This window comes from Canis aureus, chromosome 3 (genome assembly GCF_053574225.1).
Source record: "Canis aureus isolate CA01 chromosome 3, VMU_Caureus_v.1.0, whole genome shotgun sequence".
NCBI lineage: Eukaryota > Metazoa > Chordata > Mammalia > Carnivora > Canidae > Canis > Canis aureus.
The window spans coordinates 64,125,035-64,138,518 of record NC_135613.1 but is presented as its reverse complement, the minus strand read 5'-3'; the positions used below and the strand labels follow the sequence as shown (position 1 = coordinate 64,138,518).

At 36.9% G+C, this 13,484-nt stretch overlaps 1 protein-coding gene across 3 annotated transcripts in view; it reads left to right on the top strand.

The window, feature by feature from the left end:
- Positions 1-10,553, top strand: part of CWF19L2 (CWF19 like cell cycle control factor 2) — a 144,466-nt gene extending 133,913 nt beyond the window's left edge. For 2 of the 3 annotated variants that reach the window (XM_077893314.1, XM_077893313.1), the window contains 4 exons: positions 615-770; positions 3,250-3,330; positions 7,908-8,009; positions 9,877-10,553. In XM_077893314.1, coding sequence (XP_077749440.1) covers positions 615-770; positions 3,250-3,330; positions 7,908-8,009; positions 9,877-10,020 — 483 coding nt within the window. In that variant the 3' untranslated portion in view covers positions 10,021-10,553. Of the gene's footprint in view, positions 1-614; positions 771-2,803; positions 3,222-3,249; positions 3,331-7,907; positions 8,010-9,876 lie in introns of those variants that run through there. The other variant, XM_077893315.1, reaches the window with a different exon arrangement.
- The last annotated feature ends 2,931 nt before the right edge of the window (positions 10,554-13,484 follow it).

Below are 13,484 nucleotides of genomic sequence, written 5' to 3'. Positions count from 1 at the left end.
AAACCACTGTCCCTCAGGCCTGGGAGTGTGAAATAAATAAGTAGAAAATAATAAAAAGTAGGGGTTTCATAATTATGTTGAGTTCTTTGGGAAGAGAAAACACTCTCTTTTCAACTTCAGTGTGTTTGACTTTCATACGCTTGTTTAGGACACGATTGTAGGTGAAAATAGGGGACCAGTTGAATACGCAGGGTTACAAGTGAAGGGAACCAGTGGACAAGGACGCTGTGAGCATAGGTAAGCAGCTGTGAGGGAATTCCATGCCTGCCTTCCAGGAGGTTTTTGTTCTCCTCTGATTTTACTGTCAGTTCTGCATATTTTACTACTTGAGTTTGATTTTATCTCTTCCTTTTGTTATTTTAGTTTATTTGGAACCATTTCCACTATATACATAAAACAGTGCAGAGTAGTTTCAGTTTAAAAAAAATGTTGCTTAAGTATGTGAAATAATGTAGTAGGTTTAGAAAGTAAAGTAACTATAAGGTAACAGTAGAGAATTTAATGTTTACTACTTATTTTTTTTATTTTAAAGGAATTTACTTTACCTTTTATTGTTTTTACATTTTATATTTTTTCTGAGTGCTTTATTTACCAAACCACTTTCCTTTCTTCAGATGTTCAGAAAATCATTGGTAAAGATGTTTGAAGTTAAAGGATTGGACTGCATCTTTTTAGAAACATACATGGGCATGAAGAGGCAGTGTCACATGGTTTATGAGTGCATCCCTCTCCCGAAGGAAGTGGGTGACATGGCTCCCATCTATTTTAAGGTATTTGAGGATAGTCTTTGCATGCATATCTTTTCATTATGGTGCTGTTTTATGAATATGATTATCTTTTTTCTTGTATTTTTTTCTCTATGTATACTTATGTCAGACTTTATCTAAAGAAATGAAGTAAAGCACAAAAAAATTCCGCTGTATTACACATTTCTTTAGAAGAAAATTTGGGAGTTTGATCTTTACAAAGCATGCTTATTTATAAGTATGAATAAACTGTCAAATGGTCATTTAAAATTTCTATTTTAATTTCTCATTTCTCAAATGAAAAATCAGGTTTTTACCTTGAAGTACTTTCAAGTCAAAATTATAGTCATAATTCTAAAAAAAACTTACTGAAATTCACGAGAGCTTACTATGGTTACATACAAATAGTACAGATTACAATTGTTAAAATAAGTTACTGCTCTTTTAGTATTTCATACCTCATCATGCTGTTTGTAAGAAGAAACCAGTGTCTAATCTTGACATACATTTTGGACATATAATTACTAGAGTGTTTAATCAGTTAAGTGTCATTGTAATATTCAGACAGCTTTTACTGAATAGCATGGCTTGATATTGAGCTGGGTGCAGTTTAACTTACAGATTAATGTAAATGCTTCCATGTAGAGCCACCTATGAATCAGTAACATGTCAGTGATCAGAGGAGGTCATGTTTTGTGAAGTGATTACAGGAACACTTTTCAGTGCAACATTTAGACAACATAGGATAGTCAGGTTTATCAATGTGGACTGTACATCCCAATAAGAAGGATTGTAAGACCTGTTAAGGTTAATGAGGTGGTGAAAATCTATTTCCTCTGTAGAGATTTTTTTTAAAGATTATTTATTTTAGAGAGAGAGAGAAAGAGTGTGAGCATGCTTGAGAGAGAAAGAGGGCAGAAGGAAAGTCCTCAAGTCCTCAAGCCGACTTCCCACTGAGCAGGGGAGCCCAATGAGGGGCTTAATCCCAGGACCCTGAGGTTGTGACCTGAACCAAAATCAAGAGTTGGCCACTGAAGTGACTGAACCACCCAGGTGCCCCAAGACTTTTTTTTAAAAGTAGGTTTCACACCCAGCATGGAGCCCAGTATGGTGCTTGAACTCACGACCCTGAGATCAAGACCTGAGCTGAGGTCAAGAGTCAGATGCGTAACCGACAGAGCCCCCCAGGCACCCCTCTTTGTACAGATTTTTAAAAACAATTGACTATGGATTTTTAAGAATTATACTGTTGAAGTAGAAGAAGGAGCCGGATAATCCCCCAACCCATGCTGATTCCATGTCAAACAGAATCAGGTGGGAAAGATGTTATTATACTTTAATTTTGTGTGTGTATGTTGGTACTTCTTCAGGAGGATCTTTGATTACTGTGACTGTCAGCCTTGAGGTAATGGGATGCAAGATGGGGCAGCCACTGTTTGCTCACAGTGGGCGACAGAAATGTCATCACTCAACAGGATAGTGTGTCACATTTCTACATTAAACCTTTTTCATGATCATTAAAGATGCATTTATTTGATTTGGCTTCAGTTTTATTTCATTTTATTTTATTTTTAATTTTTATTTATTTATGATAGTCACACACAGAGAGAGAGAAAGAGAGAGGCAGAGACATAGGTAGAGGGAGAAGCAGGCTCCATGCACCGGGAGCCCGACGTGGGATTCAATCCCGGGTCTCCAGGATCGCGCCCCGGGCCAAAGGCAGGCGATAAACCGCTGCGCCACCCAGGGATCCCTTCAGTTTTATATTAAATGTGCTACAGTATAGTGTCAACACAAGCAATCCAGGCCCTTTAAATATGGAACAGCAGTATATCTGATGTTTTTAAATTGTGCTTATTAGACTGTTAATTGTATGTTTAAAATTTGTTTCATTAATAATGATAACTGTACAAAAATGAGAGTATTTTATACTCATGATCCTGGATTTTCTATTAAATATTTCTTTACCATAAATACTAGTTCTGTTGCTTAGCCTAGAAAGTCTTATGCCATTTCTGTGTATTTATTCCTCCTGCATTTTTACTTCTTTGTTATAGGGCCAGAGATAGTCCAAGTGCTTGATTGCCAGAGAGCTTATAAATTACTCTCAATATTTGGAAAAGGACGGTAAAACTAAATAACTTTATTTGAGCAGATTTTTATGAATGAGATAAGGAAGTTGTGAATGTTTGTTTACAAACTTATGTTCAATATTAAGTTGCTTAGACTTACTAAGGATTGTGTTTATTATGTAAAGTTGGGCTAAAGTTAGTATAAAAATTAAGAATGAGTGAAATAATCTTATCTTGGCTAAAGATAGGACTTTAAAAAAATCAAGAAGGTCCAGTTTTAAATAACAGAAATTAAAGCTTAATCCATTCAGAATAAGAATTACCATGTATAATATATCCTGTGATTAATTCACTGTATTACTTTATTTTTATACTATCTCTTTGTATTTGCTTATGAACTATTTTTTCATTAATAAATGGCTATTTCTTAGAAAGCCATAATGGAATCTGATGAAGAATGGTCTATGAACAAGAAATTGATCGATCTCTCTTCAAAAGATATCAGAAAGTCTGTGAGTATCTCTTTTTCCTCCCTGGTATTTAGGATCTTCATCTTGTTTGAGAAAGAGACCATTTGGCTGAGTGTCCAAAGGTGAAGTAATTCTCTGAATAAGAAGTTATTTTCATCCTCCTTGGTCTAGCAAATGTTCCTTTGTTCAAATGTTTATTTGAATGTGTATTCCTGACCTTCGGGCCCTGTGCCATTGCAGTGCCTATAATGGCTATGATAGCATTCCACTCTGCCACAGGAGCTCCTGTAATGGGCTTCTCAGCCTCTGTGGGACAGGTAATGAGAGGGCCCTTCTTGTTACTTGAATTATAATGAGAGAAACATTTTCCTAGAGTCTATTTGATTTTGGACCTCTTTTTTTTTTTTTTTCCTTATACAAAGATTCCCTTTTAGGTTCCTTTAAAACAGTGGTTGAGTTAGATGATGGCCTTATCGTTCCTTGTTGGACTTTCCTAACCATGCTGCCCAGTCTTGATTTGCAGATCATCTCTTAGATATGCTGCACATGAGTTGAGTACTTCTGCAATGACCTCCCTCTTTTCTAGAAATACAAATTAAATAGAATAGAGAGAGAATAGAACTATGGATTCCTTTTTGTTCTTCTATTCAAAAAGTTGTTTATCATACAACTACTTGTTGAGTGACAGCTATTTACCAGGCACTCTTACACACCGTAGAACAGAACAGAAAAGACCGTGGACTCTGGAGGGCTCAGTCCAGGTGCAGGGGTTGGACACTCCAGCCTGTGCTAAATCTTATATCCTGCTGCCGTGTATGTAATTGGTGTCATATTGTAACACAGCTACACCAGTCTGTTATGTATTGTTTTTGGAAGCTTTCATGCCATGAGGGCAGAGCTGAGAGTTACAACAGAGAGACTATGTAATCTATAAAGTCCAAAATATTTTATTTAAATTAAAACTTTTATAATTTTTTTTTTTTAATTTGTTGACACTTGTAGTAGATGGCATCAGATAATTTTTCTTCTGTTTCTTCTTTTGGAAAGGCAAACTCCTGATACAAGTGACTGGTAGGATTTCTCATTACATTTATTGTATCTTAGTCAAAAGATTGAAATTCCATTGCATTACTGATGGTAGTTTTAATTGAAAGATAAAACATTGTCTACAGTCTTCTTCTCTTTACTTGCTGGTGAATTGGGCCAAAACATGTATTTAAAAATTAAAAACAAAACCCAAACCCCTCTCCAAATGTCCTCTTTATTTCTGTCTTCTGTGAGCCTGTACAAAAAGGCATCTAATGTACGCACACCTGTTGTGGCTGAGTTTTTCACTTCTCATATCATGATCTTCAGTGCCATTAAATATTCTTTTATAGCATGATTTTAATGGCGTTTGAAAATATTTCATAATAGACATTGTAAAAGAATGTATTATTCTCCATTTGCTACCCTGTATATGCAGTTTTCTTACTGGTAAACCACCTTGTACCTATTCTATGTTTGTTTTGTAAAACATGCACAGTATTTGAGTTAAATATCTAGGAGGTTTTACTATTTTAACCAATATAGAAAATAAGAAATATCTTTGTAGGAATGGTAGTTGAATATGCTACTTTGAAGTATTGCAAAGATGCCAACAGTTGCCTTTTCTAAGTCACTGCATAGTATCTGAGAGTCACAGCAGACAGGGAATGAGCCAGATGACCTCTCAGCTTTAGAATTCAATAATCATATGGATGAACTTCTGAAGAGAACTTGAATATTAGGAATAATTCCAGAGGAGGTCACTTTTTAGGTTAACAAGCTTTCCACTGCCTTTTAAAAATGATAAAAAGTGTTTCTGAGCACAAAGTGAACAATCTTGACTTATTTTGATGTTATTTTTATTCTGGAAGAACCTCATTATACTTATTTTTTAAAACTCTGTGCCCCTGGTAGTTTCATAAAATGTTTTACCTGCTTCATGATTGGGTGATTTTTTTTTTCAAGTAGATCCTTGGCTTCTAGGAGAGATTTACATACTGAAATTCATTCTGATTCTTTGTTGACTTATATTCTTCTGTGATGAGTATAACCTTTTCTTTTTATGCCTGTTTGTTTCCTTTCTGAATCTTGATTTCTTTGCTTGTGTGAAGTTTGTGTGAAGTTCATAGAAATACACGAGGGAAATAGACCTTTATGTTCACTGCAGAGCAAGTGCATGTTATTAACTGACTTGTCAAGAGAAGTGTTCATTTTTCCCAAGGCAATTTTATTGAGATTTCATATGAATTCTTCCCGAACTTTTTTTTTTAAAGATTTTATTTATTTATTCATGAGAGACACAGAGAGAGAGAGAGAGAGAGGCAGAGACACAAGCAGAGGGAGAAGCAGGCTCCATGCAGGGAGCCCGATATGGGACTTAATCCTGGAACTCTAGAATCATGTCCTGAGCTGAAGGCAGACGCTCCATGCTGAGCCACTCAGGTGTCCCTCTTCCCAAACTTAAAATACTATGATTTTAAGTTTAATTTCAACTAACCCAATGTGAAATAGGTTTTGTTGGAATGAACTCAGGTGGTTAGCAGGCCTGCATTCCTTCTGGAAGCCATGGGAAGAATCTGTGCCCTTCCCTTTTTCCAGCTTCTAGAAGCTGCATGCATTCCCTGGCTTGTGGCTCATCCTTCATCTTCAAATCGAGTGATGTAGGATCTCCCAGTCTTCCCTAACACTAACTCTTATGATTGCATTGGGCCCACATGGGTAACCCAGGACACCTCCTCCTCATTTCAGTAACCATAAATTAATCCCATCTGTGAAGTCCCTCTGCCATATGAGGTAATATATTCATGACAAATGTAGGATTAGAATGTTGACATATTTTAGGGCCATTATTCTGCAGAATACAGTAATATAGGAACAGAGGGCATAGGCACAGTCATCCCAAATTGCTTCCTCATGTTCTCTCTCCTTGGAAGCACTGTCCACTGGTGATGTAGTTCTGGAACATTGTTTTAACCATCCACATTCGTGATTTGCATGTGATGTTCTGCTTCCGATAGCAGAAATATTGGATCACCTAGGTGGCTCAGTGGTCCTGGGATTGAGTCCTGCATCAGGATTCGTGCAAAAAGCCTCCTTCTCCCTCTGCTTATGTCTCTGCCTCTCTGAGTGTCTCATGAATAAATAAATGAATCTTTAAAAAAAACAGCAGAAATATTTTTGTGATGATCTGCTTTAGATAGTGGAAATATTCTCATGGAGCCTTCCATCCTTTTTCCTTTGACCACCATGTTTGCACAAAGCACTATTGTTTAGAAGACAGAAAAGATAGTAGTATTGGAAGAACCTGCTCTGTGCCCAGCACTGGGCTAAATACTTGATGTGCAGTCTCCTCCTTCATCCCCACAGTGAACCTCGTGGCTCCTCCTCGTCCTCATGAGACTCAAGAGATGTTAAATAACTTGGTTACACAGGTGTAAGAATCAGAGCTGTGGTAGAGGCCATATCTGTCTCTTGACTTCATTTTTGCCTGTTGTCTAGGTCATACATGTTTATCGTATTTTTAAAATGCAAAAATATAAAAAAATACAAAGGCACAAAACCTTGTATTTTATATTATGTACTATTTGGTTAACTGATTTTTTTCTTGTGCTTTTCCTATAACATGAACAGCTTTTTAATAAGCCTTAATTTATACTACTTTTTATTATTTTATGACGACCACTCTTTCCATCGTACCATACTATCTCCTCCCAAGTCATGCCTTCTCAAGGACACAATATAAAATACATATAATTACATAGAACTGTGATTCGGTGCCAAAATGAGGAACTGCTGACTATACGAGGGGATCAGGATCCACCTGAGTAATTTGTGGTGACAGAATTCGGGCTTAGAGGGAAAACTAGCAAGGATACAAGATCTACTTAATTGATGAAGCCAGAAACTATGGACTTTTCCAGTTAAGATAGAATTCAGACTACGTGTGTGTGTGTGTGTGTGTGTGTGTGTGTGTGTGTGAGAAAGAGAGAGAGAGATTATGTGTGTGTATATAGAAAGGAGAGATGAATAGATAATAGGTAATCCTGGAGAAACTTTGAAATAAGGTTGGTAAACTAAATACTGCTATACCCATCTCACCCGTTAATAAAAATTATGGTTGACTGGGTTTAGTTCATCTTTGATAAGTAAATAGATAGTAGTAAAATCTCAGATTATAAACAAAGCTCTATGTATATGGGTAGGCCTCTCCCTATTCTGCTTGGTGAGGGAAATATGTGAATCCATATCCTTAGTCTCTGTGTAGTCTCAGGAAAATTACTGTTATTATTAATTTTTTTTACTGTTATATTTTTAAAAAATAGTACCTTCTTTGTGTTTTCCCCACAAACAGGAAAATACTGGTTTTTATTATAATTGCTGGATGTTATATATATGAGTTGTCTGGCTGAAAGGCTACCAAATGAATGCTTTACTTTGAAAGTTAGGTCATTGCCTAGGTATTTGTAAGATTGGAAATATACTTTTGTCTTGAAGGGGTGCTTATTACTGTCATGTCATAGAGCAGGAGAAGGGATTCAGCAGAACTCTGTGATTCTAGGCTGTGTTCATGTGTGATTTATCCATTTATTTAGGTACCCAGAGGCTTACCTTACTTCTCTGTGGATTTTGGCCTCCAAGGAGGGTTTGCCCATGTCATTGAAGATCAACACAAATTCCCTCATTACTTTGGAAAGGTATGCTCACAAGTTTAATAAAATTCTGGAGTTTAGCAATTTGGTTAACACTTGTCTTTCAAAGAGAAATAAAAACTCTGGGCACAATATAGAGTGAAGTTGGTTAGTATGGTTCCACACAATATTTAGAGAAAGAAGCTAGGAACTATTAATAAAAGTATCCCAGAATATTCATAACAGTCAGGAATGTCACTTCGCAACCAAACATATACTGACCCTGTCAAGAGTGCTGATACTTGTTTTCCCGTGGAGTCAGCACGCCTTGTGTTGAACAGGGTGACGCCTGTTGACACCCAGAGTGAGCTGACAGTGAGCCAGGTTTTGTTGTGAGCACTCTGTTTTGTTAGATGTTCTTTGTTTCACAGATGAAGACCCTGACCTCCAGACAGGTTATGTAACTCAGTCACTGTGACAGAACCAAGGGTGCACATGCCTCTCATTCATGGTCGATGCAGACCCTTCGTTTGTAATGAAGCACCATACAGTCCAGGAAGCATATGTGACTGTATCGCTTCATGCCAGGCAAGTCTATAGACTGCCGGACATGGTGTTTTCCTATGTCACCCTCTAAGCATTGCACGTCTCCGCCATATCCTTGTGTATGTGGATACTGACAAGCATAAATTGCATTAATTTCTGTAGCTAACAGCACAGGAAGAGAATCATGAGGGAAATAATGTAGAATAATAAGCAGACTAATCAAAATCCATTTCTTACGGGGCTTTGGAATATGACTTTTAAATGAAGGTGATTTATAACTTTTAATTCTTTGTCTTAGTATTAAAATATGATTTGTTTCCTGAAAAAAAGATCTCCAGCTAATAATAGAAGAAACAGGAGTATAAATATACCAAGTAGTAGAACAGGAACCTCTGCTTGGATTGCAGTCCAATAACAAAGTTCATAATTGCTACATGTTGGTTAATTTTTTCTCCTTAGCCTTCACCAGAACAACTCAGAAGGATCCTCTCCTCATGGGGAGAGGTACTAAAACAAGCAACAAAATGAACAAGTTGCATGACAGGAAACACAACTAGCACACCTAGAATTACAGGGTTTGCATAGTTATAACTAATAGAAAACAAGATTTTTTCCCCCACGTTTTTATTTAAATTCCAGCTAGTTAACATATGGAGCAAAATTAGTTTCGGTGTAGAATTTATCAATTCCATACAACACCAGTGCTTATCACAACAGGTGCACTCCTTCATCCCCATCACCTGTTTCCCCCATCCCCCCCACCTCCCCTCTAGTGAACAGCAGTGTGTTCTCTGTAGTTCAGAGTCTGTTTCTTGGTTTCCCTCTCTTTTTTTCCCTATGTTCATTTATTTTGTTTCTTAAATTCCACATATCATTGAAATCTTATGATATTTGTCTTATCTGGCTGACTTATTTAGCTTAGCATTATACTCTCTTGTTCCATCCATGTCATTGCAAATGGCAAGATTTCATACTTTTTATGGCTGAGTAATATTCCATTGTATATATAGTCCACATCTTCTTTATCCATTCTTCAAGCTGATGGACCCTTGGGGTTGCTTCTATAATTTGGCCATTGTTGATAATGCTGCTATAAACATGGGGGTGCATGTACCCCTTTGAATATGTATTTTTTTATCCATTGGGTAAATACCTAGTAGTACAATTGCTAGATTGTAAGGTAGTTCTATTTTTAACTTTTTGAGGATCCTCCATGCTGGAAAATAACACTTTTCAAACTAATATTTATGTAAAATTTGAACATCCTTACAGAGAACTACTAAATTTTATATTTAGTAGCAAAATAAACAGAAATAGTTTCATTCCGTTTCAGACATGTGTCTGTGTTTTTTTTTTTTTTTTTTTTTTTCTTCTCATTCTTTAAAAGGAAATCATTGGTGGGATGCTGGATATAGAGCCAAGACTCTGGAGGAAAGGGATCCGAGAAAGCTTTGAGGATCAGAGGAAGAAAGCACTGCAGTTTGCTCAGTGGTGGAAACCATTCGACTTCACCAAAAATAAAAAATGTTGAGTCATATCATTCATTTTTTAAAATTTCTTCTTCAGATTCCTTTCAGTTTTATTTCTATTGTATCTAACTAACCAGCTGACCCTCAAGCCAGAGGGAGAGAAGGTACTGCTCTGGGTATCTGACACCAAGCATCAGTGGATCGTGTTTCCTGCCCTACCTTGTCCTGTGGACTTCATTGTAGTAACTGGGAAGTGAGACCAGGTATAGGGGTACCCTGTTTACATTCCTGTTCCATGCCTACATCTTGGTGTTCTGAACTGTTCATTGTAAGATGTGGAAAGACTTTTCTGACGGATTATCTGGGAGGTATAGCGGATCATTGGTTCAGAGGGAGGCGAGTCTGCTTCAAGGTTGTGAAGATTATTGACTGGCGTCTCTTGAATATTTTAAACTGAATTGGCATTTTCAGTAATAATTGCAATTTCTTTTCAAAGCATTTTATAGAGGGGCTCTTAATTTTCTACCATTAGTATGTATATCTTTTTATTAAAGGAAAAAGAATGTTCCAAGAATAATAAAGAAATAAAGCATAATGTGTTCATGATTTGTTTTTATTTCTGGATTTTTAAATAGTGTCTTTGAATTTGGGGAATTTTACAAGTAATTGTTCCATGCTCACTTTGGCAGCATATATATTTAAACATAATTGTTCCAAATAACACAATTTACAGTTGTTTGAGTTTTGAAAGTTATAACCTAAGCCAGATCATCGTTTTGGGGTTGTACTATTACAAAATCTTAAGTAACAAGAATATTCTAAATGTCCAGAGCACATTCTGTTGCTCTGTACTTAATCTGCACTTAGTTTTTCCTTTTTTTTCACACTTGGTGTCAAGAGGAAGCCATATACTTATTAAAATATAACCATGGTGTAAGAGTGCCTATTTTTTAAATATGGAAGATATTTTTGTTGCAACTCTTTTTCAAAGATACTGGATTTGGGAGCTGATCCTTGACACTTTGTCATGAGATGTTGAATACCTACATCAGTCTAGTGAATACTCCAGAGTAGCTCCTCTCTATAGCTATTTTTAATATTACAAGTTGGCCTTGAATAGGATAAGAAGGATATGCAAACTGAACTCCCGATTTTCCTCCTGTTCCAGTTTTTACAACAACCGTGTTTTGTTTGTCTTAGTTGTCACAGAGCCTGTCTGCATTCCAAAAGATGGGTCCTAAGTCCATCTCTTGATGGGAGTAGTGTCAGATAATTGGTGACCACCTTTTTTTTTTTTTTTTAAGATTTTATTTATTTATTCATGAGAGACACACAGAGAGAGGCAGAGACATAGGCAGAAGGAGAAGCAGGCTCCCTGTGGGGAGCCTGATGTAGGACTCGATCCAGGTATCCCAGTGGCCACCTTTAATCCACCAACAGTCTACCCTGTGGCCGCAAATTTACACTTCTCTCACATTAAAAATATATTCAAATCCTCCCAAGAAAGTCTCATCTCAGTAGGGCAATAGGCATAGGCTTGAGATTCAGGATCTTATCTTCCCTAAGACTCAGAGATGAGGTTCCTTAGGTGCTTCAATCTGAAGATGCATGAATTTAAGAGACAAATTATCTGCACCACTTACACACACACACACCATATACAATAGTAAAAGAAGCATACAATAACTGCAGTAGGCACATTCATTGAAAAAGATGGAAAATTTGAGGCACTTTGTAGTCACCGTTTCACTAGTTTTAAAATTAGGTCAAGGATATGTTGCCAGTTGCTTATTAGGGCTGTGGTCTTGCTTCTTGGGGCTGATTCCATGGGGCCTTTCGCTCTGTCCTGTGTACTCTTGGTTCAATGCAGAGTCAGCCTTTCTTTTTCATGAATAGCTGAAGACTGATCTTCCAGCCAAGACAAAGTAACCATATTATTTGCCTGCCTTAGATAACCAGAAAATAGAAAATATACATAAAATGGTGGTTTTTTTAAGATATGGCTATCAGGAACGAAAGTATAATGATCCCAAAAAGACCAGAAAGGAGAGATGAACTCTGCAATTGCCCTGTCTTGTTGCTCTGAGAGAGATCTCATCTGACGGTACCAGATGTGGGAGTCCAGGCAGAGCTTACTGAACATGCTGTGTTGGGGAAATAGAGCCATGAGTTTGGGACGCCCAGGACAGCAGGACAGGTTAGGAGAGGGCATCACGTGCATGTGTGGAGAGATTGATGTACCTGAGAGGCTTAGTGGTCACATGTCCCACCTGCAAGAACAGGAGGTTTCAAAGCTGGCCAGGATGTGTGAGTCCCCAAAATGGTAGTGTGTGATGTAGAGGGATCATATCTTAAGCCTTAGCACTGCTCTAGCCTTGACGAATCTTAAATGCAAGAGGCAGAAAGATCAAGCTGTTTCTCAGTAACTTACTTTATCCAGAACAATGCTCATATCAAAGATATTTTACTGTTTAAACAAGTAGTGTGTGGTTTATAGCCTCTGTAAAAACAAATGACAATAATAGCACATATTACTAATGTATCTGTCATAATCCACAGAATACCTTCTAACACTTTTGCTTTAAATGTCTAATTCTATTTTAAAGTATTTTTAATGAGAGAAAAGTTCTTCTATTTGTTTCAATATTTGCTGTTTTTAGTGTTCTGCGTTCCTTTGAGTTGATCCAAATTCATGTTTGGTGTCCCCTCTGTAAACGGGCATAAAGTTTTTCAGGCTTGCCTGTTCTGTTTCCTGCTGTATCTAATTTATTGATTGATTCTGTAGTGATTTTATTTGTTTTTTTTTTCCCCCTGCTTGTTCTTGTTTTTATAGCTAAGTGATCTCCTTAATTCCAGTTTTTTTTTTAATCATTTTGTTTTTGAGTTTTGGATATTCAGATTTTCGTCAAGTTTCTCAAGAAGCAATTTATAGAAATTTCTTTCTTTCGTGTGAACATTATTTTATTTAGTTTCTTTGTACTTTGCACACCTTGTTCCAATTCATTTATACTTCATCTGTTTACTTCTGTTTTGCCATAGTGTGTAAACAGAGTTGCCAGGATGTTTCTTTTCATCTTGCTCATACTTAGAGGTCTGCTTCATAATGACGGTTACAGTGTTATTTGGTACATAAATATTCACAAATCATTTATGTATTGTGATTGGGGCTTTCAGCATTAAACAGGAACAACCCTAGGCCCCTGCAGCACCTCTTGTAGGAATATTGCCAACCCATTAGTAACACCTATTTTGGACTTTATAAGAGCAATGAATAAACTATCTAAAAGGATAGAGTAATAAATTTTATGTACTTTAAAAAAAATATTTGAGAGAGAAAGTGAGCACATGTGTGGGGGGAGGTGGGGCACAGAGGAGGAGAGAGACAGAATCCTTTTTTTTTTTTTTTTTTTTTTTTTTTGAGAGACAGAATCCTTAAGCAGACTCCCTGATGAGTACAGAGCCTGACGTGGGGCTCCATCCCACAACCCTGGGATCATGACCTGAGCCAAATCAAGGTTGGATGTTT